This window comes from Orcinus orca, chromosome 13 (genome assembly GCF_937001465.1).
Source record: "Orcinus orca chromosome 13, mOrcOrc1.1, whole genome shotgun sequence".
In the NCBI taxonomy this organism is placed as follows: domain Eukaryota; kingdom Metazoa; phylum Chordata; class Mammalia; order Artiodactyla; family Delphinidae; genus Orcinus; species Orcinus orca.
This window is the reverse complement of record NC_064571.1, coordinates 57,483,959-57,509,703: the sequence shown is the minus strand read 5'-3', so window position 1 is coordinate 57,509,703 and position 25,745 is coordinate 57,483,959. Positions and strand designations below refer to the sequence as shown.

Sequence of the window (25,745 nt, the reverse complement as noted above, 5' to 3'; positions counted from 1 at the left end):
CCCCCAACATTAGATTAAATTCTGCTGCAGGAAACTGCAAAAGATCTGCTAAAGTTAAACAACATTCTAAATCATCAAGCAAACATAAATTTAGAACAAACTGTTACAACTGCATTTGCAATTGAAAACAGAATACAGTGCAATCAAATCCCATTTTTTTGGAACTACAAATACTTAGAATTTTGAATAGGTACTGTATTAGGCTGAATGTTAATCTATTTAGCAACCTTTTCTTTGTATATAAGATAATAGAAAATAAATTATAATAATATTCAAAATATACAAATTTTATAGGCCCTTCAAGTTCTTTAAAATCTAGTTTGATTTTTACTGGTTACATAGTAATGATTGGTCTGTTAATTAGATAAAGTACTCAGCAACTCATGAATTTGATCAATTCGTTTAGCTACTTTGAATACTTCTTTTCATACTTTATTCAAAATGTTAATTAAGTTTCCATGATAGTCGGTTCCTTTTTCCCGCTATTAATATGGTTTTGATCCACATAATTCTTCCCTGGAGTTAGTTCGAGTGACATTTTCTTATATTCAAAAATATATTCCAGTAGTTGTTGGGTCAGTGTGGAGTCCAAATGATCTTTTTGATTTCTTCTGAGTCATTTCAGAGGAAGCTCAGAATGCTATTCTCTGTGTTGAACAAGGAAGGAAAAGTATTTGCTTCAAGCTCTAAGCTTGGCAAGAGTTGTCTTGAAGCAGAAAAGGTTTTCTGTCTTGGTTTGGCTTTTTTCAATGCTGTAATAGCAAATAACTACTGCAGATGTAGCATTTAAAACCCAAAGATCAAATGGACTTTATTGACCATCTGTTACGTGGTGAGTACAATGGTCCTTTGTGAGAGAATATGGTCCTTTCCCAAGAGAATGGACCCTGTAGTTGGAGAGATCACATGTCCTCAGCTGAAATGAGCAATTGTACACTCAGCTTGCCATATGAATACTGTATACTTAGACCCATAAAAGTAGGTTAACCTCCCTGGGGCCAGTCTGTCGCTAACTAGAAGGAGATGAGACTAAGGGAAGAGTCCAAGGCCCGTGAGCATTTCCAAGAAGGGATTGTGTACTCAACCAGATGACCATTTGGTTTTCAAGTATGTTTAGTGATGGAAGGAGTCATTCATTAAACACCAAAGAAAAGTTGATGAGATTTAACAACATTTGTAAAATATCATTTGGTGTAGGTCCAGTAAAGTGACAGTAAATAAACCTATCAGTGTATTTCTATATTCAACATTTTTTCCTGTTTCATTCCAGATGGCACCTTCCTGGCTGTGGGGTCTCATGACAACTTTATTTACCTCTATGTAGTCTCAGAAAATGGAAGAAAGTATAGCAGACATGGAAAGTGCACTGTAAGTAGTGAAGTCAATCTATAAAATTGTTGGAAAATTTTATTTCTGTAAAAAGAGAGTTAAATGTTTACATTGATGTATCACCTTTAAACTTAGCAGATTTAAAATTTAATCTCTATCTTTGAAACTGAAATTACCTGACAGTAGAATCTTGCAGTTCCCTGTATGCTCTAGAAAGGTTTCTCCTTTGATGAGAGTTTAATATTGTTACCTCTCTCTCTCTGACTACTAGTTTTAATGCAGTTTCTTAAATCAAAGCTATTTTCTTAGGAAATCCTTAGAAAACAATGCTTTTTTAAAATGGAGTGAGTCAGAAATGGAAGGGTATCTCTAACATTTTAATCTCAATGTCCCATGATCCTGCCCATCCTTGACACTCTGCAATTTCCTAGGTGACCTCTCTAGCACTAAACATAATTTATATGGAGGTTTGTCTGTATTAAGAGAATTAATAGAAGCATATTTCCTTTAATTTACTGCATTTCTGATTGATTAGTTTATCATTTTAAGATGAAGATTAGATTCAATTCTAGACAGAGTACTTATCTTATGGCAGGCAGTCTGCTAACTAGGGGAATGTTCTAGGCCCTGGGGATATGCATGAGATTTGCTCATGGTCCTCAAAAAGTACGCATTCAAGCTGAGAACAGGATGAGAGAGGCAGGAAGTATAGCATAGTGGCTAAAGGGCATGAACTTGGGATCAGACTACCTGGATTTTAACTCTTGTTTCACCACCCACAAATGTGACCTTGGGCAAGTTATTTAAACCTTCTACTTCAGTCTTCTCATCTGTAAAGTGAAGATAGTAGTACTTTCTACTTCACTGGATTAAAACAAGTTAAGGCATATAAAATACTTAAAATAGTGCTTGGCAAATAAAAAGTACTCAGTATATGTTAACTATGAATTTATAGAAAATGAGGTAGTTGGTATCTATGTTACCAGTCAATTTAGGATTAGCAAATTACTTGATGAATTAGTGGCACAGATCCTTTAACAGTCTTTTTTTTTTAATATTTATTTTATTTTTTATGGCTGCGTCGGGTCTTGGTTGCAGTGCGCGGGCTTCTCTCTAGTTGCAGTACGCGGGCTTCTCTCTAGTTGTGGTGCGCAGGCTTCTCTCTAGTTGTGGCACGTGGGCTCTGTAGTTACGGCACATGGGCTCTGTAGTTGTGGTACATGGGCTTAGTTGCCCCGCAGCATGTGAGATCTTAGTTCCCCTACCAGGGATTGAACCAGCATCCCCTGCATTGGAAGATGGATTCTTAACCACTGGACCACCAGGGAAATCCCCCTTTAACAGACAAAAGAGTTTTAGGGGAATGAATAAAAGAATGAATTTTTAAAAGTATATACATAAGTAAAACCCAGGCCATTTTCTATTCAGAGAAGAGACTTACTGCTTTTTTTTTGTTTATTTGCTTTTTGCTTTTTTGGGGGGGGATGGGGCGTATTTTGTACCATGTGCTAAAACCAGCCTATAAACTGATCTACAAGCAACTTTATAGTTTTATAATTTATCCGAAATATTTTCATTTACTTCGACAAAAATTATGAATCAATATCCATTAATTTATTTAAATACATCTTTTAATCGATTTATTATCTTAATACTTGGGAATAGTAGTATAATAGTGCCTCATTGTACAGCATGATCAAATGAAATATTCCACTGAAAGGAATTTTCAGATTACTTAAGTTTACCCTACCAGGCACCAAATTTTTCTTAATTATTTTTTACCCCAACCTTTTAAAAAAGTCCGTGTCTTAATAAACAGAGTATTACCAAATATAATTTAATCTTGTGGAATCATAAAATTTTACAGGTCGCACTATAGCACTTAACTTAGATCTCATTTTACGGATGAAGAAACTGAGTTTCGGAGAAGATAAATGGCTTGTCCTTGGTCACATCTTGACATAGTGGCAGATCTGGGTCCTGAACCCTGTTCTCCTAACTCTTAGTAGAGCAGACTTCCCAAGGTACAAAAAGGCCTCAGATTTTTCAGTGTGTATATCAGTGTACTGTGCTTTCAGAGTACAGCAACTGATGCAGAAAGGAAAGAGCAGTGTTAGACACGGGATAATGAGACGACCTTGGAAGTGTTGAGAACTGCCAAGTTTATCAATTGCATGACACTTTGCCCTCTCCAGTTAGGCAGCTTTTATCTTTAGAGCATATGAAGTAGTATTTTGAAATATCTTCAGGAACTGTTAAAGCTTATAGTACTCTTTGAGGCTATAATGAAAGGCTCAGCCACTCTGCTTTTCTAATTATCTTCTGTTCTGTGCTTTGCTTCCAGCTCTCACTTCTTGCTGTCTGCTTCCACCAGCTGGTCTTATAGTCTCATATTAACTCCTTTTATCTGTTGTCTGCTATGATACAGGACAGAAAAAACTGGGTTAATGCTGGCTCTGCTGCTTACTAGTTTGCAACTTTAGGCAAGTTAACTTCTCTGAGTCTTAATTTTATTATCTTAAAACTGGAGATTATAATAGTTCCTACTTTCATAGGATTGTTGTAAAGATTAAAATGTGGCAACTAGACCTACTCTCAGAGTTCCAAATACAAATGCTGTTTTCTCTTTTGTTTCCAATATTTCCTGTTACTAGTTAACATTTAAGTGACCCTATAGCTTCAGAAACATACTGGGCTTAGAACTTTAGGAAGTGTCCCTCTAATAAATTGTAACCAAGCAGTTGAAACTGTCCCTGAGTGCCAACATAATAGCTCTGTGTTTGACTCCAGTTCCTGTATACCTTTAACACTGCTACTCAAAAGATCTTAGCCCAGGAGATGGAGTGTAATGAAGTTGTAGTGATATACTAAAAAAGCATTACAGAGTCTGTTAGAATAGGCAAGAAGTGCTGGTAAAATAAGTGTGTTTTGGTCAGGATTTTGGTGAATGAAAATATATATAAGAAAGAGAAGAGTAAAAGACTTTTAAAACTGTCTACCTAGAAATCTCCAAGAAAATTACCCATAAAACTAATGCAGTACGTATTTCAGTATTACCATAACAGGAATTATATTGCAATACTTGGTGGCTTCAACAAATGAGGGATGTGTTCCTATTTAAAAGAAGTCATCAGGGACTCAGGGTCCTTCTTTCTTTCTACTCCATCATCCTCAATAAGGTGCTGCTGGAATTCCAGTCATCCCATCTTAGTTCTAGGGGGACAGAGCAAGGGGGAAAAAGACACTCTTCCTCCTAAGTCGATTTTTAAAGTTTTCCTGGAAGCCCCACTCAGTGACTTCTGCCACCCATAGCTGCAAAAGAGATTAGGAAATAACAGTGTTTTAGCTGGGCACTTAAGAGCATGTGGAATGGATAAACTATGCTCTACAAATCTACAGTCTAAAGATTGGATTGGATAGGCTACACTCTACAGTCTACACTCTAAAGGTCAGCTTTCTCTCACACCAGCAAAGCACGTCAAAAATGTGATGGGAAAAAAATCCTAATTGCAGTAGTAACAAAAACTGTGATGCTTTGAGAATAGACCTAGCAAGAAAAGCACAGGAAGCTATGTGAAACATGGCTGAAACACAAACTAAGAAATGAAAAAATAGACATAACATATTTCTAGAAGAAAAGACTTCATAAACATGTCTGTTCTCTACAAACTATTCTCTAAATTTGATGCACAATATTTATGAGCTTGATAAAATGGTTCTAAAGTTCATCTGAAATTTTCCTCATACCACGAAACTATCACAGTTGGCTGGGAATAGGCAGATAGACTAATGGAACAGAAAAGAGAGTCCAAAAACAAATCTCTGTTTATAAGGAAGTTTAGGTATTTCAAATCAGTAGAGAGACAGTGGACTCTTCTCAGCCTGCATCACAGCTACTAACCACAACTTTGTTTACGAAATTAAATACAATTCAGTTTCCTGGGAGCACTGGCCACATTTTGAGTACTCAGAAGCCACAGGTGGCTAGTTACTTCTGCATTGGACTGTGCAGATACACAGTTTCATCACTGCAGAAAGGTCCATTGGATGTCACTGCCTTAGAGGGTGAGGGGACACCTGGATACCTACTTAGGAAAAAAGTTAGTCCCCTAACTGAAGGCCTCTGGTACTTGTTTGAAAACTCCTCAGGTAATATTAATATACAGCCACGGTTGCAAACCACTGATGCAGATGACAACCTTCCATGTGATTAACAAAGATTCAGCTGAGATATTTCTTATTTTTCCAGAGTTATTCTTAGGCACCATCACTTGTGATTGTTATTGTGGTTACACCATTCAGCTGCTTAAAGGCAGTGATGAAAGTATCAGCTTAAGAGTACTCTGTTTCTGTTCAGCGAGGTGTACTTTTTGCTCCCAACTGTGTCTGTGCCTGTGGGGTGACGTTTGAGGGTGTTTTCCCCCAAGTCTTGTATGTGCCTTGCGTGGCCTAAGAGTTGGGTGAGACAAGGGTCCTCTGAGGTGGTCTGGGAAGGCAGCACCATAGACTCCTGACAGACAGTTGCATCTACTCTTTTCTTTGCTTCTTTATTGGACTCCACATCAGCGAAAAAATACTCACTTCGTTTTCCAATATAAATTGATAACTTTCCCGAAGGTCTTTTCTAAATTTGGGGGCTTTTCCTGCTCGAGTTCTCTTTGAGAATCCTTTATATTGATTTACCATCTAAATATGCTGTGTCCAACACAGATGTGAATTACACGCATGTTATGTATCCACACGTTGCCTTTGATGCTTTTCTAAATAATACTATTAAAGTATTTTCAAAGGTTCAAACACTTTGACATGATTAATCTGGTTAAATCCTTCATTCATGTAGCACCAGTTTTCTTCTCTTAGAAGCCTGGCTTCTCTGGATTCCAGAGCCAGGCATCAGATCCATGAACACTATGGAAAAGATCTGTGTGAACCCCACCCTCCTGCCATATTCAGAAAATACCCAAGAACCACATGTGTCTTTCTGGCATTGAAATTGATTTCTTGTTAAGTTGGGAGGTCTCCCACATGCCTCGCAAGTGACTCCCAACCTGTTTGCTGACATAGCAGCTAATCTCCAGGGACTTCAGGAAGCTTTACAGGTCTCAGATTCACATCATTTAAATTCATTTAAATGTATAAATGTGGGTATTTGCCATGCAGCACTTTTGTGGAGATATAGCTCCAGAGAGGTTTTAGGATATGTCATTTGACTTCAGAAGGCTACTGGAATAATTAAAATACTTTGTGAAAATCATTGAAAACTACACCTAAGGTATTTTGAATTTATTAACTTTAAAAATAAAAACCATGGGCTTCCCTGGTGGCGCAGTGGTTAAGAGTCCACCTGCCGATGCAGGGGACACGGGTTCGTGCCCCGGTCGGGGAAGATCCCACATACCGCGGAGCGGCTGGGCCCGTGAGCCATGGCCGCTGAGCCTGCGCGTCCGGAGCCTGTGCTCCGCAACGGGAGACGCCACAACGGTGAGAGACCCGCGTACCGCAAAAAAAATAAAATAAAAACCATGTGAGCAGAAAGCTAGTAATTCAAAATGTACAATTGAAATTAAATGTTTTAATATAGAGTGTAGGAGATAAAAGTGATTTTTGAGGCTCTGTCAGCTTTGGTGTAAACTGTAAGACCTGTGTGATTTATCTGCAGTTTATTGGAAATAATCAAATGCTTACATGTGAAGCCAACAAAATATGGCATTTGGTAATTTTTTTGTTTGAATTCCTGGTGTTAGTAAAAACCTAGGCAGAAAAAGATCACTGTCTTCTTGTTTAAGGAGTCAGATGATTATTGGATCCAGCTGTTTGGAGGGAGTGTGATGTTGGATAACTTTTCCCAAAAAATATTCTTTGGAGATAGGAGTTTTTTTAGACCTCCATGTGCCATGGGTACTGAAGAAGCAGCCCAGGAAAACTGTATTCTTTTTGTACACAACATGGAACCAATACTTCATTATCAAAAAGGAAGTCACTCTAATTAGGGACACTAGTGACTTGAAATAAGGCCTGAGGTTGTGGTATCTGTTTCAGTGTCTTTTAAGAGACTGTCTTTCTTGGAAGTGTAGCACAGGTAGTACTAGGTGCTGGTATCAAAATGGAGAGACCAGCAGGATACTCCCAGGTTCCAAGTGCCTACCATTTCCACTGTGGTCAGATCTCTTCAGTTCCACAGTTCTAGCTCCCAACAAGATAGTGTGAAAAAGAACCAAAGACCTGTTCTGAGCCCTGTTCAGTTCCAGAGGCCGTGGTACTGCTCTCTCTACTTCAGGAATTCCCAGTGAATGTCTACTCAGAAGACAGTACTGGCTACTATGAGACTATTTATCATTCAGAACTCTAAACGCTTTCTAATAGTTGATGTGTTACTTCCTAGGGACATTCCAGCTATATCACACACCTTGACTGGTCTCCAGACAACAAGTACATAATGTCTAACTCGGGAGACTATGAGATTCTGTACTGTAAGTATGAATGATTACATACGGCTGAGATGTGTCTGTCAGGGGCAGTAAAGAGCAGGCTGCATGGACTCTGAATTGTGCAGCCACTGCACACTGGCCCCTCTAACCTGAAGAAGCATGTGCTACTTGGAGCTGGCTAAGGAATGAGAATCTCAAAGTAATGAGTTCACTTGAATGTCATGAGAAATTATTCAGGGGGACTGATCCTGCTCTGAATGGTTCTGTATTTAACAACTTTTCCTGGAGGCAGGAAGGAGTACAATGGATGGGCATTTATGCATTTTAAAGACAAAACAACTTCAGTGGGAAACAGTTTATAGTTCTATAAACCGTGTTAAACACTTTCTTTTCAAGTGTGTCTTAACATTTTCAGTGTATGGATTATAAATACAAGTAAACGTGGCTAGTTTGAGTCAAGATGCATTTTCAAATACATTTGTACACTAGCACTGTGATTATACTTCCTGTTTCTAAATTTAAAGGGGACATTCCAAATGGCTGCAAACTAATCAGGAATCGATCAGATTGTAAGGACATCGATTGGACAACATACACCTGTGTGCTAGGCTTTCAAGTCTTTGGTAAGGACATTGCACTTGATGGGAAAAGGCGATTTGTGGTGTTTTTATGTATAATACTTAAATTTCTAAATGAAAAATAGTCTACATGTGTTTTTTTAATTTATTTTTGAAGTATAGTTGAATTACAATGTTGTGTTAATTTCTGCTGTACAGCAAAGTGATTCAGTTATACATACATATACATACTTTTTCATATTCTTTTCCATTATGGTTTATCACAGGACATTGAATATAGTTCCCTGTGCTATAGGACCTTGTAGTTTATCCATTCTGTATATACCAGTTTGCATCTGCTAACCCTAAACTCCCAATCCAACCCTCCCCCACCCTCCTCCCCCTTGGCAACCACCAGTCTGTTCTCTATGTCCCTCATTCTGTTTCGTTTTTTTTTTTTAATAGAGATGCAGAGTGTATTTTTTTTTAAATATCTTTATTGGAGTATAACTGCTTTACAATGGTGTGTTAGTTTCTGCTGTATAACAAAGTGAATCAGTTATACATATACATATATCCCCGTATCTCCTCCCTCTTGCATCTCCCTCCCACCCTCCCTATCCCACCCCTCTAGGTGGTCACAAAGCACGGAGCTGATCTCCGGAGCTGATCTCCCTGTGCTATGCGGCTGCTTCCCACTAGCTATCTACCTTATGTTTGGTAGTGTATATATGTCCATGCCACTCTCTCACTTCTGTTTCATAGATAAGTTCATTTGTGTCATATTTTAGATTCCACATATAAGTGATATTATATAGTATGTCTTTCTGACTCACTTCACTTAGTACTCTTTAGTGTTATCACTATTAATGCACAGTTCAGAGAAACTGAATGTATTTACGATTGAACCAATATGAGGTTTATTCTCTGCAGAATTCAGCAGACTTTTGGTCCCCAATAAATATGAAAGACAATTAAAAAGGAAAGGCATTTACATAATAGTATAGATTGCCTTTCACAATTTTTTCCTGCAAGTGAAAATTGAAGCTTTCAAATTTGTAAAGGCATTTTCAAAATTACAGCTTTATTGAGATACCATTCACATACCATATAATTCATCTATTTAAAGTGCACAATTTGGTGGTTTTAGCATATTCATAGGATTGTGCTCTTCACTATCTGACTTTAGAACATTTTCATTACCCCAAAAAGAAACTCTGCCCATTAGCAGTCACTCTCTCCCTCCTCCTTCCACAACCTCCCAGCAACCACTGATCTTCTTTCTTTTTCTAATGATTTGCATATTCAGGACAGTTCATATAAATGGAATCATGTACTATGTGATCCATCGAAACTGACTTCTTTCCTTTAGCACAGGTGTTGAAGGTTCATCATGTTATAGCATGTATCAGTACTTCATTTTACGGCTGAATAACATCCCTTTGTATGGCTATACCACATTCGGTTCATCATCAGTTGATGGACACTTAGGTTGTTTCCACTTTTTATTATAAATAATGCTGCTGTGAACGGTTTTCGTGTAGACATGTTTTCATTCTCTTGGGTTATACCTAGGAGTGGAATTGCAGGGTCAAATGGTAACTCTGTGTTTAACCTTTTGAGGAACTGCCAGACTGTTTTCCTAAGTGACTGCACCATTTACACTGCCACCAGCAGTGTACGAGGGTTGTTTCTCCACATCATTGTCAACAGTTGTTATTCTTTTGCATGTGGGTGTCCAATTATCCCAGTACCATACTGACATATAAAGGCATTTTCAGTAGACATTATTTAAAGATAAAATGTGGAGATCATTCCTAACCTCATGTTTTGGACATTTCTAGAAATCTGTCCTTTGACAGTTTTCTCAGTCTTTGCCAATCTGTAGGAATCCTTCTGAGAAAGTTAGGATTAAAAAGAGATGTTATACTCTAATTAGAATATTGGATATGGATGTGGCACCAGTACCTAAAGCAATTCCCAAAATATTAGATATTTTTCCATTAACAGTGTATCTCTGCCTTCTGAAAAGTTGGACTCTCTCCTGCACTCTGATGGTAGATCTGAACATTTCTTTATGCTGTGTGCATTAGAAAAATAATCCATTATGGGTACTTGTTCTAAATACAACTGCTACTGAGATGAAGAAGCCTACCAGGCTTGGAAGAAATTAAAACAAAATAACCCTGACTAGTCCGTAAACAAATTCATTATTCTGGGTGAAGCTGAAGCAGTGGCCAATAGCTAGTAACTTACCTTGTTATTTTAGTGAAACAATATTTAATTTACTTATTAAGAGATGTCAGTCAAGAAGTGTTTCATCTTTAGTGAATTTACAAAAAAAAAATTGTTCTCTAGAGCAGTACTGAACTACAGGAGGCCAGCATCTCTACTGTTATATATTGTATGTTTTTAGTCTAGTAGAGGTTTGTGCTGATTATGTTGAACATGATCACCAGTGCCTCATAATGATTCAGAATAATTAAATTTGCTGTGTCAACCTTTGGACGTAAGTAATGGTTTATGGAGACTTCTATGGATAACATGATAGACTAGTGGATGGCCTATACATTTCCATTAAGAATATCTATGAGGTGTTTTTTTTAAGTGCCTGCCTGAAAGGGAGCAGAGTCCACTTTGAAGAATTAGTGCTATGGCATTGTTTCTGCACTGTGCTACAGAAATAACTGAGAATTTCCCCTCCAACTGGAAACTTTAAACAGGAGGAGCTTATGGTCAAGGTGAGACAAGCTAAAACTAAAATTATTTATTAGCACCACCTGCTGGTTACTAGTGAGTATTTTTGAGTCTTAAAGTTTAAAGTCTTAAATTTTCCATCTTGAGGTTATTTCAGTTTATTATTAGATTTTGGATAAAATTTCATCATTTGAATGAAGTATTGAGCCACTAAGAAATCTTTAAGGGAAATTTAGCAGCTAAGAGTTTGAACACGGATGAAAATTAAGATTCTAAAATAAACACACGTAGCATGGCAGTTGTATTTTTCAGGCTAATTTTTCTACCCCCCCCCCACCATGTTTCCATATCAAAGGTGTCTGGCCAGAAGGATCTGATGGGACAGATATCAATGCACTGGTGCGATCCCACAATAGAAAGGTGATAGCTGTTGCTGATGACTTTTGCAAAGTCCACCTGTTTCAGTATCCCTGCTCCAAAGCAAAGGTAAAATCAACTTAATGAAAACTAGTGTTATAGGGCCTTTTGTTTGGGGATAATTTTTGTTTGGGAATATATTGTGTCAATGGTGGGAAAATATTCATAGGGTTACTAATTACTGTCTGTGATACTACAGTGCTTGGGGGGAGGGAATAGGGTCATCTGTAAGCATCCAAGCAGGCAGTGCTTGTCTTTTCCTTCCTCATTAAGGTAAAGGAGAAGACAGAGAAGCCACTTGATGATGTTTTATTCATTTTTGTTTATTGTCCTTTTTTTTTTCATTTTGATACCTTGGTAGTTTTTTTGTTTTTTTTTTTTTTGCGGTACGCGGGCCTTACTGTTGTGGCCTCTCCCGTTGCGGAGTACAGGCTCCGGACACGCAGGCTCAGTGGCCATGGCTCATGGGCCCAGCCGCTCCGCGGCATGTGGGATCCCCCCAGACCGGGGCACGAACCCGTGTCCCCTGCATCGGCAGGCGGACTCTCAACCACTGCGCCACCAGGGAAGCCCGATACCTTGGTAGTTTTAAATTTCTTCTAAACATATTAAAATATTTTATTTTTGGTACATGATCAACATTATGACTCCCAAATTGTCTCTAATCTTTCCAACCTAGTAAATTCTCCCCTAGCCGTCTCAGTAGAATAGTCACTAAACTCTAACAAGTATGCAGAAGAGACATTTATTTTTTTTACAGTCTGAAAGTACAGCTGTCCAGTTACTTTGTTTCTCCCACATAAATAGGTATTAAAAAGAAAATTACTGCTAGCTTTATTCCTCAGAGTCAATGACTTGTGGTTTTGATCTGAATTACCTGTTTCACAAACTGAATGACCTCCCTAACCTAGTCACCTCCATTGCTGTAAGTAGGCATGTGAAGAATGAGTTTAATTTTCCTATCTGATTTATTTCATGTAGGCTCCCAGTCACAAGTACAGTGCCCACAGCAGCCATGTCACCAATGTCAGTTTTACTCATAATGACAGTCACCTGATTTCAACTGGTGGAAAAGATACGAGCATCATTCAGTGGAAACTTGTGGAAAAGTTATCTTTGCCTCAAAATGAGGTTGTAGCAGATACTGCGCTCACCAAAGCCCCCATCTCTTCCATTGAAAGTGTCATGCAGTCTGATGCTCCCACACCACCTCCTTCCCAGCCCTTAAATGAGACAGCTGAAGAAGAAAGCAGGATAAGCAGTTCTCCCACACTTCTGGAGAACAGCCTGGAACAGACTGTGGGGCCCAGCGAAGACCACAGTGAGGAGCAGAGTGAGGGGGGCAGCGAAGACCTTGGTGAGCCTGTTTATGAAGAGCCAGCCCATGAGATGAGTGATGAGCAGAGCGAAGGCGCTCTTCCCGGGGACCAGCAAGACCCTTCACCCCTGTCCTAACACCAGGACTTCCACGTGACTCACTTTTTTCCTCCAACTGCATGATGTGGTCTTGTGATAAAGTTTCAGATAACAGGCCAGGAAGTGATGGAGAATCACTATTGACGGAGATTTTGGTTTCCACGTAATCTGTTTTCAATAGTCTTATCTTCCGTCTCTTAAATGCAGTCGACCTAAAGGTTCGGTTTGATGTGTGTTGAAAATTAACCAAACTTAATAGTAGGAAAAGACTGAAACATTAATTGTGTCTCGGAAATTACTGTGTACGTGAGTGGTATGATGTTAATACTGGAAACAAAAATAGCGGTTGTATAGATTTTAAATAAACCCCTCATTATCTGAGCAGGTTTTCTTCAGGAACAAGCAGAGGCATCACAAACACTGTTACTCATCTGCTGGCTCAGACTGTGCTACTTTTTTTTCCTGATGCTGAAAATCAGAAAAACAAAACAAAAACCAAAAAAAACCTTCTCTTACTGAGATTCCCTCCCACCCCAAATGTCTAGTGGAAATTTTTTAGTTAAAAACTTCATTAGTGCCATGAGCAGTGGTGTTGCCTTCTTAAATAATAACACCCTTTTCTTACGTAGCCAGCAGATGTCCAGATGTGCTTGTTAGTCTACCATGTAGGTGCTGCCTTTTCTAAGTCCCTTAATTTCCTGTGTGCAAATCTATTTTATCTTAGAACTAAGAAAGCAGTGGTTTGTTAAAGAGCTTTTAATGTATATTAAACCATTGATACTCCGAAATAATGGATTCCTCCAAGGATTCCTTTGCTGGCCTAAACATTTTCAAATGTTTGGCATTCAAGTGAATGAACAGAAGAAACCGCACGCCTATAAAATTACACTTGGCTAATCTTAGCTTTGCCTTCATAATTTGCTCCTTCAATAACAGAAATATTAATAAAGTTTAAATGATTGAATTGGTGCTTGAAATTCACTGGTTTAGGTGTAATTTTTATACAGATTATTGAGGGATAAAATACTCAACAAATGGCAAATTCTTTTTTATATAAGTGTGAATAATAGTCACAGGCATTTTTTATAAATTGCATACTAACAGACCTGCTATACACAGTGATCTTTCTCTGGTGGAGTTGCTGTAAGCCTTGCAGTTCTGATGTGGCTATCCTCTGCTGTTTGGGGGCAGTGCATGTGTTATTATGCATTGGATAGTTGTTTTTTTAAGTTTTGTCAGATGATTGCTTTTCTTAAGTATGTGTTTCCTATTTTCAAAATAATTACTGACAAATATGCATTTCCTATATATTTGTTTATACTTTGATTATAAAAAAAGACTGTTTTATTTTTTAACTTGCAATGTTTTGATATCTTTTTTTTTTTGGTTAGATCATGTTTAGAAACTTTGGATGAGTTCAAAAGTCTTAAGTATGCAAGTGTTTACGTGACTGTGCCATTCCAAAGTGCATCAGAACTGTCATTCCCTTCTACTGTCTTCTCAGGAGTAATACAAATCAGGTATTTCATCATCATTTGGTAATACACAAACTTCAGTGAACTCCCAAGGACACTCACGACATTTGTATTCACATGCTGTATGTAAGGGTGTGGGTATGTGTGAAGGGGTGAGTGTAGACACTCACTCTGTGTATCTCTATATAAGAAGATATGCACCACACTGAAAATACTCAGTGTGTTATCTCTGTGTATAGATATATGTCCATGTATTTCTCTTTCCTTTTGTTTACAACTGTTCAAAAAAAAAAAAACCTCAAAGTAGTTCTCTTCAGAAGAAGGGAGGTAGACTCCAAGCAACCCATCATTTTTCAGTATGTTTGTACATAATTATCAGAGAACAGCAGTAGTATCAGGCATATATATTTGCCTATTAGCTGTGGTGACTGAATCATCAGGTCAGCATGTGCTATATACCCTGCAAGAAAAATACTATGAGATGAACAAGTAATTCTAGGAGAAGAAAAAGCATTTCGTTAAGTACCCGGGGGATACCACTCTCCATGATAAGCAGGGAGTTTATTTGGGGACATCAGTCACCTTTGGGGTTGCTGTGTACCATGAAATTTATATTCGTGATATCTTGGGTGGTAGTTTCCAAAGACACTACTAATACGCAGAAAGCGTTCCAGCTCTACTGCTGGCGACTACTGTTTAACAGTCAACTAAATCTGTGATAATGGTTGGAAGTGGGTGGGATTATGAAATTGTAGATGTTTTTAGAAAAACTTGTGAATGAAAATGAATCCAAGTGTTTCATGTGAAGATGTTGAGCCATTTCTATCATGCATTCCTGTCTTATGGCAGAAGATTTTGAAGATTAAAAAATAAAATGTTTCATCTGTCTCTCCAAACGTGTCTTGAGTCTTTTTTCATTTATGCTGCTAGTTTCCGTGACTGTCCAATCATCAGAAGACGTGACAGTTCAGAAGGACACATTTATCAGTTGACCACTGCCACTGCTATGGATACAGCTATTCTGGAGTGACAGACTCCATCTCATAATGTTAGAGGAAATTACTTCTCATTTATGCTTCCATTTAATAGGGAGTAGCTTTTGTTTTAATTTATTTCATGTCTACACTCTCTCCAGTGTTTGTTAGGTAATCCTAGTGATCCTGGTTACCTGCCTGACCCGCCTCCACTGCCTGCCTCCCCGGTGTAGCCTGCCAGAAGCCCTTGAACTCAGCGTCCCGCTTTCGCCATCTCTCCCGTGTTGCTTAGTGACACATCCTCTGTACACCGCAACCATAAATTAGCTGCTACAAATTTTTCTTTATGAAGCATTAGACTAAGAGTACCCCATACATTCCCAGTTTTACAGTCATGGAAATGATGGGGTTTTCATCATCATCTTATTCATCCTTGTTAACTATGAATATATGTTCACAGCCACTCGCATATACTAACCTGTGAGATGCTGTCTTGGGGCAGGAATTCTTCTTTCAAGAATTCAGAGACAAAACAGCTGACAGACACCAGAACCAACCCACTAAACAATATGATTTTTCTTCTTAATGAAAAAGGAGATCCAAAAAAGGAACCTCTATGGGGAAATAATGATGAATTAGATCTTGGACATATTGAGGTGTTTGTTAGTGTAACTTCTATAAGGAACTAGGTTTCTAGCTTAAAGGTGGAACTACAATGAGAGTTTAGGACAAGGACATGTTTTTAGGACAAAGGAGACAGGGCTGAAGAGCATGTGTTCAGGACTTGGGTGGAGCGGAGCAGAGCTGTTGCTGGAGGAGTCCCCGTGTGGCCAGTGCACCCCCAGACACCCCAGCTCGCAGTGACAAGGGGTGTGTTGCCCTGTGGGCAAGGGGCGGGCTGGAGAGGTTCAGGAACAGGCCTGCGTTCACTTACCCAGATAACTGCCACGCCAGGACTTCGTGTGTTATAACTTGGAAAGCTGGAGCCTCTTCCACTTACACGAGGAGAACGACATTCTCTATAAATGGAGGAAGAAGGAAAAGATGTGGGTGAAGATTCAGAGATTTTTGGAAAGGAGACGGGAAACAGCAGAGGACTATGTCATCTCAGTCCTCAGTTCAGGAGAGGGTGAGGGCACTGCCCACAGCAACGCTGCACGTCTGTCCCCATCACAGAAATAGGCCCTGCTGAAGAGCCGCCTTTGTCCAGGATGCCCAGGACTGGCATCTTCAAGGACCATAGTAAACGTCTCCTTTGTAAAGGGGCAACTCCTGCTCTCCTCAGGGACTCTGATAATATTACTTTTTGTGCTAATCAGTTCATCTTTTCCAAAGGAAACCTGAATTTCGACTCCACCCTCATTAATAGACCCCTACAGTAACCTCTGATACAAAGTGGACAAAGAAACTAAAAGAGAAAGAATCCCAAAAGGAGAAAACAAAGTTTCATTGTCTCTAGAAACGTCAGTGTGTTTCATTTCTATATCCATGGGTGACATCCTCAGGAGACCATAGCTTACAGAACTGAACACGTTTGTGTTTTTTGTTTTAATTTTACCAATCCAAAAGTCTAGCAGAAAAACTTAAGGGTGCCACTTCTGTATCTCAAAGGACAAAAACATCAAGAAATGTGGAAAATAAGAAACTGAGTGCTCAATGATTACAATATGGCACACATCCATAGAACGAAATGCTACTCAGCCATAAGAGCTAACACAACGTAACACTGAAGTGCTTTCCACGTACTAACTCATTCAGTTCTTCCAACAATCCTGAATTCGATTATCTCCATTTTACAGACGAGTAAACTTACAGATGAGAAGCCAGGTTACCCTAGTAGCAAGTGGCTGAGCCAAGATTTGAAGGCAGGTCCTCCGGCCCCTAGAGTTCCTGGGGCCAGCCCCGTGCTCTGCTGTGCAGCACTGCAGGAGATGCTCACTGCAGAACAGTTAATTTAGTGATTATTAGTAACAAAAAGAGAATGAAATGGGTTGAGCTTCTGGTAGGAAGGATTTGAGACCAGTATATGCAGAAACCACAGAAAGTGATTAGGCTTTGGAAAAAGCGTCTTTGGGCTCTGAACAGTGTCACAAAGTTGGAGGGACCCTTCCCTTGCACAAGTCCCCTCCTGTCATCCCTACAACTGGAGTGCAGGCCAGAGCTTCCAGGCATGCTGCGGCACCTGCTGCCAGTGACTCCATGCCCTTCCTGCCTTTCTTGGCTCCTGTGTCCTCAGTCCCTGATGTTCAATTTAAACCTATTTGTGTGGAGAAGCTGCTCCTTCCAACCTTTGAGCAATTTCCATTTCACCAAAAAAGCAGCATAGTAGCTTCTTCCTTCACCAGTCAAGTGCTTCTTCCCCTTAATCCTCCAGCCCAGGCTCAGCCAGAGGGCTTTGATCCTGCCTCTCCTCTCCCTCAGCAGTGTAAACATGCAGTCCTGAAAATAGATCTTCCTAGGGAGCCACCCAGGGACAGGCGTGAATATGCATAACTGCCAGTGTTGACTCAGTATCTCTGCGGGATTACGCAGATTTCAACCCCTGGCAGAGTTCATTTTTGCCGGATATCACACTAAAGGAGCTGGAGACAAAGTGCTAAAAGGGCCTCAGGGAAGAAAAATAACTTTTTAATAAAAAGCAAAGCCCTCATACCTGGTCATCCCATTTCATTCCTGATGTTCCACCAAGCCATAGTGCATCCTGGGAAGGGTCAAAGCGTACTCTGGAGCCCATCTCAGCACAGTGATGCCCATTCAGCCAACACTGGGTCGGGCTGACTTGGAGACCTGGTTGGAAGCAGGGAAACCAGAAGCTGGCATTCTCTTACCGCATCAGCTGCAGAACTCTCTCTCGGTTAACGCAACTGTGTAAGTCGGATGACCAGGAAGGGCAGGGCCTCTTCCTTCTACAGACTTCACTCACTCTACAGTAAAAACGTATTGTGCTGCCAACACCTTCAAAGTGGTAGCCAGTCTGAACCCGGCGAATTTGTATGAGACTAGGAGTCATTGTTTCATCGGGTACATGTGCAAACTGTACTGGGCTCAGCGTGGAATCCAGCAATGAAAAGATGCAGGCCCTACCCTCACGGAGCATGGATCCTGGAAAGCCAATCTGGAAAGTTTACCAACTGTACATTTCCATTTATAACATTCTTGAAACAGCAACATTAGAGAACAGACTAGTGGTTGCCAGGGGACAGGGACGGAGGGGAGGGGATGTCACTACAGAGGGGCAGCACGGGGGTTCCGTTGTGATGATGAACAGGCTGCATCTTGGTTGTGGTGGTGATTACACGAATCTATAAGCGGGACTAAATCGCACAGAACTGCACAAGCGCACACAGGAATGCAGGCAGAACTGGTGGATACTGATTAAGGTCTGTGGTCTGCATGGCTCTGTTGTACCAATGAACATTTCCTGGACATAAAACTACACATTATATAAGATGTCACCACTGAGGGAAGCTGAGGGAAGGGTTCACCAGTCTCTCTTTTTAAACTTCCTCTAAGTCTATAATTATTTCAAAATAAGTTTTTTTTAAATAATGATATAGAAACTCCCTTCTCTTTTATGCTTTTGAAAGGAATATGGAAACAAATATGGGCCTTAATACAACAAAAATTTTTAAATAAAATTTGTCCTCGTGCACTTGAGGTACTCCATCTATGATCAAATAAAACACTGCTGATGTGAAACAGCGCTCCCTGCAGCTTTCCCTGCCACTTCTCTGCCCCCACGGGGTCTGTGCGAGACTTCCTAGCTGAGTGTGGGCCTGGAGGAGCCCCAGGCAAGGGAGGGGCGCTGGTCAGAGGTGTGTCTGGGAACACAGAGGCTTTACCTGCTTGCCCCCCAAGAAGCAGCCAGTGCATTACCCCTGCAGCCAGAGGAGTCCTCCCCTTCGCTGGGCATTCTGCACCCCTTCTCGAGGCCTCCTCCTGGGTCCTCACTGGCTTCCCCTTCTGACTGCTTTGAGTGTCACTGATGCTCACTCCCTTTCTTGGAAATGCTCTCCTGAAGCCGCCCCACGGCCGCCTTGCCTCAGGTGCTTGGGCTAAATCACCTTCCCTTACTCAGAAGTAATAAAATGACAAGAAAAAGAAGAATTCCACTATATAGCAGGCCCTGGTGAAACTGCGGCAGAATTGAGATTAGGTGATCAGGCTTTCTCCTTTGAGAGCGACAGTCCCCTCTGGTTTCACTGGCAAAATCCATTTTCATGTGGCCTACTGTTTGCTGCCCATGAATATCTCAGCACCAGAATCATGAGCAGGAGTGCTTGCCAGGCTTTGACATTTCCATTTAAAAGATGAATTAATTCTGAGCTGAGCCAAGAGTCCCTTTTCTCTCAAAAGAATGTGTTAGCTTCCAGCCCTCAGGCCCCTGGAGCATTGGTGAGGTCTCTCTCATACCAGTCCCACTTGAAGGTGAGTCAGCCCTTCCGTGAGGGCAAGTCAGGTATCTGACATAAAAAACCTAAGGCTGCAATGAAAAGGGCATGTTTCACTGTGGGTTTAGGTAAGTTTAGGCCCCGTCTCCCCGGTCTCCGTCTGAAAGAGAGTAAGGGTTTGCCCACCGGGAGCATCTGATTCTCAGGGGAGAGACCTCCTGATGAGCTCGAGGGCTCTGCCCGCCCCTGCTCTGCGAGGGCCCTGCGTCCAAGGGGCTCGAGGGAAGCAGATGAGCTGTTCTTGCCTCGGGGTGCAGGGAAGGCTCTCCCCCTCCAGGTGACGGGTGACAGGCTGAGGCCTACATCACAATAAACAATGTTTGCACTGGAAGCCATAAGCAGGGCGACAGATTGTTAGGAAAGCCTGCAGATGGCTCTGTTAATAAAGCCGCCATTCACAGCCGCCCAGGCTGAAGTGGTTTCTATGGGAAACCCTCACACTGAAACAGAAGGAAGTTCTTTTAAATTATAGTAGATAATAACATTTTTTATTAAACGTTATCAAATTTCAACACCGGGATTTGCCTGGGAGGACACTCAGGAAACCAGAGGGGCCATCTGCACTGCTGGGAACTATGACCCAAGCACGGGAGATTTCTCAGGTATGCCCTCCCTGTTCTGATTCAATGTTAGGGTCTGTTCTATGCCACTCATTCCGCAGCGCTGGGGACACACTCTAGTGACCATGGGAGGACTGGGAGGGCAGCCTCCAGGTCACTCTATGGAGCTAGCCCAGGGCTTGATCTCTGGGCGTGTGAGCGACACTGGTCACATCCTCTTTCTTGAAAACCCTATCCTCTCCTGCCAGGCACCACCGGCTTCAGGTTTCTTTCTTTCTTCCCTCCATCCACCCTTCCTCCTTCCTTATTTCCCCTTCTTTCCTTCCTTCCATCTTCCTTCTGAAGAGCAGCAGAATATGCCGGCCCCAAATATGCCACTTTGGTATGTTGATTATTCTGAGCTGTAGGCACCTGAAAAACAGCCAATCCAATGAGAGGCTTTCTCTGAGCTCCCCATCTGCCTAAAGACAGATGCTCCAAAAGGAACTCAATTGTCAAAGATCCCCTCCCTGGAGCTTCCCTGGTGGCACAGTGGTTGGGAGTCCGCCTGCTGATGCAGGGGACACGGGTTCGTGCCCAGGTCCGGGAAGATCCCACATGCTGCGGAGCGGCTGGGCCCGTAAGCCATGGCCGCTGAGCCTGCGCGTCCGCGTCCGGAGCCTGTGCTCCGCAACGGGAGGGGCCACAACAGTGAGAGCCCCGCGCGTACCGCAAAAAAAAAAAAAAAATCCCCTCCCAGGAGCTTCATCAACCAAGGGAGATTGACTCTCATCCCAGGAGAGGAGACTGGAGTCCACACCACACCCAGACACACTTGTCACAAACCATCACACCTCCCATCCACCATTCTAAGGGTCCTTCATCTTCCCTAAAAATCATGCACTCTCCCCTAGGAGGCCTCCCTCCCTCCCTTTTCCCTACTAAGATGGTATTTAAGCCTGAATTTTAAGCCCACTTGGGGAGTTGCTCATTTTTCCCTGAGTACCTCCCATGTACACGAGGTATATGTGTTCGTAAACTTCTGTTTGTTTGTCTCTTGTTTATCTGTCCTTTACTACAGGGGTCTCAGCCAAGAACTCACAGGGTGGAAGGAAAATTACTTTTCCTCCCCTACACTTCCATCTTCCTTCCCTTCTTTCTGAAGTTTTTAAAGATTTTTTTTTTTTTAGGTATAACTTAAAGTGCAGACATCTCAGGGTATCTGCCTATCTGCCTACACGTGTACACACCCACCCAGATGAAGAGCTGCACGTTCCCGGCACGGAAGCCTGCCCTGTGGTGCCCTCCTGTCAGTACGCCCCTCTGGTCTGACCTCTATCGCCATGGATTGGCTCTGCCCAGCTGTGGCTTCTGTCTAAAGGCAGTCACAGGCTGTGCTCTCTTTTGTGTCCAGCTTCTTTCACTCAACATGATGTCTGTGTTCCTTACGTTCTTAGACCCTAGGAGCCATCACAAGCTCTTATCCTCTCCACCTGCTCCTGAAATACTGGTATTTCCCCCATTCTATTTCCTCACATTCATACACTTCCTAACAATGTAGCAGACCCCAGGCTTCCACTGCCCCTGCGTCCTGCCACCTCTCAAGTTCCTACCTCCAGTCCAGACCCCTGGGCTTATCTCCAGACACAACTGCTGACTGGAATTCCTTGCCTAGAGGGCTCACAGGCAATCCACTGTTTTCCATACGTGCCCTGCCCTGTTGACCCCCCCAGTCCTGCACCTCCACTCACCCAGGAGCCAGGCTGAGTCATCCCGGGAGCACCCAGAAGCCTGCCTCACCCTGACCTCTGATGTCCAACTAAGCGTCAGGCTGTGTTCACTCTGCCTTCTTAACATCCCTGGGCTTCACGCCTCTCTCTCCATGACCGCTGCCACTGGTCCCCAGGCTCTCATCATCTCTCAAATGAACTGTTATAACTCTTAACTAGCCCAAGGCTGCGAGTCTTTTTCCCCTCCAATCTGTCCTCCATATTGGCACCATGGATTCAAAAGAACCAAAAGAACACTGGATTCTGTGGCCATCCCAACACATACCCTTCTTGCTTACCGACTAGAGTCCAAGCCCGCTCTGGCCCGGCCCCTGGCCTGAGCCTGCCTCTCCCCCACCTCCTCTCACACATCAGCAAGTACCTTTCCCTCAGGCCAAATGCCCTTCCCCACTGTATTTAGCAGGAAACTCCTGACGCATCACTATGCAATTCCCACAGTGTCCCCTCTGAGGGTGTCCCTGCCACTCCTTGGCCTTCCTGGACCCTGGCCCTGCCTCTGGACAGTTCTGTTGCACTTTGGTTGTGCCCATCATTCTCTGACCTCGGGGACCAAGGACGGCATCACCTCTCTCTGGTCTCTACTGCCCAACACAGAATCTGGCACGCAGCAATTACGGAATGAATGGTACATGCTGTTAAAGCTTCCTGACGGTGAAGACGGGGCAAGTCCCCAGTCTGCTAGGGAGATGGGGTGCCAATCCTCAGGTAACCCCAGATCTGCTCACGGAAAAGCCCTGTGAGAAAAGACAACAGGGCACCTGATGGCCCATAAGGGAAGGCCAGAAAACTCATCAGGAGTCAGAGACAGCCCAGGGAGCTGGGGCACCAGGAAAGAGAAGAGCCAACTTGACTTCAAGCCCCAGCTCAGACATGGCCAGGTCGCCTGGCACCACTAGGAAAAAACAGACCCGAGGCGCTCCTGGGTCTGAAGCCTGAGGCATGACCATCTTCCCAAGTGGAGTCAGGCTGCCCCTTCTGTTTTTAGCAGCATCTGGTCCAGATCCCAGACCACTATGAGCTTCTTCTAGGCCCAGAGCACAGCACAAGCTCAGCAAAGACCGGCAAGCAACCCCCGCACATTCCCATTCCCAAGACACACAAATAAGGGTACAGTCAGCACCTCTGACCTCTGTCCGGACCTGAAGCTGAAGAAAGCAGATCTCCTCTCCCTGCCTCCTGAGTTCTGGGGGCCTGGAGTGAGTGATCCATCTTGAGAAATCCTGGGTTGGCTTAGAGACTCTTGTTCATAACACCTCACATCCACAATCATGCAGGAAAATATGCTGCATGACAAGGTACAGGTAAGTCCTAGAGCAGAGACACAGACCTTCCATCTCACCGCCTCCCTCCCCGCTGCTGCAGTCACGAGCCCAGAGCCCGAGTGTGCTGACTCCTTCAGGACACTGAGGCTGCAGACAGGCCCGGATGAACTGACCCATCACTCAGCAGGAACGAAGCCACCCACACCCAAAGCACAGAGGCCCAGGGGGAGTTAGGTCACAGTATGGCAGGACACCCTCTCCCAACCCACAAGGCCCTCCTGGGAAGACCTTCCCTGGGGCCTGCCCCTGCCCAAGTTGGCCTGAACTGGGCAGGCGACCTTAACTAGTCCTTCATTTTATCTCCCGTGGCCGCAGGACATGTTTTTGCAAATTACACACCTCAGCCCAAGCACCCGCAGTGATTACTTACCCCAGCTGTCCTCTGCAGCTGCGGCCTACTTCCCCTGGTGCAATTCCTTCTGGTGCTCAGTGAACAGGACCCCGACTAAGGGAGGGATGGGCAGACACATAAAGTTATGAACCGATTTTCCAAATGACAGTTTCTTCAAGGATAATTCCAGAGAAGAAAAGGGAACAGACACCAAGTATAAACAAAGGCTCTTCTGTGTGACTCTACTTTAATTAGAATGACAACTAACTGAAAGCAATTTAATGTTGGTTCACAAAAGGTTAATGGAATTCATGTTGTGTAGATGCCGAATGCAATAGAGACTTAGCCAGAAACACAAATTTAACCTTTATTCTCTTTTAATTATTCGGTCAGAATAATTTCCTGGGAGCAGGTTTAGTCTCTGGATGGCTTTAATTAAACACAACTGAACTCTGAAGTTGACATCAACTCATCCAGCTGCAGCTCAATTTTCAAATTAATCTGCTATCTCACAAGGTTTTGTGGCCTAAGCAGGGGAGGTGTCGGGGAGCGGAAGATGGGCTAGGAGCCTGACAGGTATTAACCAATTCTAGAGCATCTTACATCCTTCCCCCACCCTCTCTAGTGGCAAGGCACTTCTGTAACTCCTGCTAGGACTTCCCTGAGGGGAGGGGCCCAGGCTGAGCTGAGCAACCAGGCTGTCTCCTTCCTTGGACGTCTCCCAAAGTCCTGGGCTCAGGCTCCACTCTCTCAACACCTTCAGCATAAGCCCGGTACAGCCACAGCCTGAAGCGGACCCTGGGGCCAGCAGGCCCCGTGCAGGCAACTCCTCTCTACACTTGCCTACCTGCCCCCCACCCCGCCTGTCTGTCCCTCTGGCTCAGAGTGCGCAAACGTGTGAAAAGCCGGGGCGTGGCCTTCCTGCCTGGCGAGGTGCCCTCAGGAAACACCCTTATTTCCGAGACGACTTCCCTTACAGCACTCCTCCCCACCACCGCCCCCACCACCACCACCCGGCCCCAGTACCAGCCTCTCCTTTTCTGCCTTTGAAAACCCAGGTCCCTAATTTTGTCAGTTACAGTTTATAGCCATATCGAGGCCCTTTCGCAGTGAGCTTCTTCTGCTGCTTTCTAAAACTTTCCCTGCCGACTGGGAGGCAACCCCACCACTTCTTAAAGCCTAGGGCACTTCAGTCGACTCCCATTGTAATGCTATTTGGAGTAGGCAAGGATTCCAATCTGGCTAGTACATGCTGGACAGTCTGAAAGACCTATGCTTGGGCCCTGAGGTACAACCATGTGACCATGACAAAGCTCAGTGTCAATGGACAAGGTCCGGCCATGATGTCCTAGGAGGGCTGTGACAGAACTCAAGAAAAAAAAAAAAGTATCTAAAGAATGATATTCCAGCCACCCCACTTGCCCTGTCTCCATTAGTTTGCAGCAGCTTCCTTAGAAAAGAGCTCTAACAGACTCTGGACCCTGAGCAAACAGCATCTCATCTCAATCTGGCCATCCCAACCCATCCTGCAGCAGCACAGCACCCCCACGCCACACAAAGGTCAGGATTCTTGATTCGAGCTTATGCAAGTGCAAATGACCCATCCCCTCTAATCTTCCGCCAGGAGGTGGCTGGGCCACCCCAGTTGCTCTGTTCATGTAATGAGAGCCAGGGTCAGCTGGTGCTCCCAACTATGGGGCCGACCCACGAAGCCAAGGTGCAACATGGGTCCCGGAACAGAAGCCACAGCCAGGCTTCCTCTACCTGCACCCAGCCAGGGGGGCAACCTGTCCTCAAGCAACCAAACCCCACCAGTCTTATGGAGCTCCCAAATCAGGACAGGTGAAGGATAAAAGAATTCCTTCATAACAGAGTTTCTTGACCATGTGGTTTACCAACCCTAAGCGATTGAGAGACAACCTGAAAAGGACCTAAAAATAATTCTTATAACAGTTTCCTTAAATATAATCACAGTGTTTGCTTACAAAGGCAAAGTATCTGATTCATCTTGGGGTCCCA

General features: G+C 43.0%; 2 protein-coding genes across 17 annotated transcripts in view; one reads left to right on the top strand and one right to left on the bottom strand.

Annotated features, from left to right (window-relative positions):
- The window catches only part of EML4 (EMAP like 4), a 154,763-nt gene extending 139,548 nt beyond the window's left edge, over positions 1-15,215 (top strand). For all 10 annotated transcript variants that reach the window (XM_033419196.2, XM_004265019.4, XM_033419193.2 and 7 more), the window contains 5 exons: positions 1,271-1,368; positions 7,712-7,799; positions 8,282-8,380; positions 11,367-11,497; positions 12,410-15,215. In XM_033419196.2, coding sequence (XP_033275087.1) covers positions 1,271-1,368; positions 7,712-7,799; positions 8,282-8,380; positions 11,367-11,497; positions 12,410-12,883 — 890 coding nt within the window. In that variant the 3' untranslated portion in view covers positions 12,884-15,215. The remainder of the gene's footprint in view (positions 1-1,270; positions 1,369-7,711; positions 7,800-8,281; positions 8,381-11,366; positions 11,498-12,409) is intronic.
- LOC117199478 (cytochrome c oxidase subunit 7A-related protein, mitochondrial) overlaps positions 14,603-25,745 on the bottom strand; it is a 27,542-nt gene continuing 16,399 nt past the window's right edge. For 2 of the 7 annotated variants that reach the window (XM_049696002.1, XM_049696009.1), the window contains exons 4-6: positions 23,766-23,840; positions 17,947-23,356; positions 14,603-16,312 (exon numbers count right to left, since the gene is read on the bottom strand). Coding sequence is in view for 5 of the 7 variants with exons in the window: in XM_049696004.1 (XP_049551961.1) it covers positions 23,340-23,381; positions 23,766-23,840 (117 nt within the window). In the remaining 2 variants the exon portion in view is untranslated. Of the gene's footprint in view, positions 16,313-17,946; positions 23,382-23,765; positions 23,841-25,745 lie in introns of all 7 variants that reach the window. The other 5 variants (XM_049696006.1, XM_049696005.1, XM_049696007.1 and 2 more) reach the window with 5 other exon arrangements.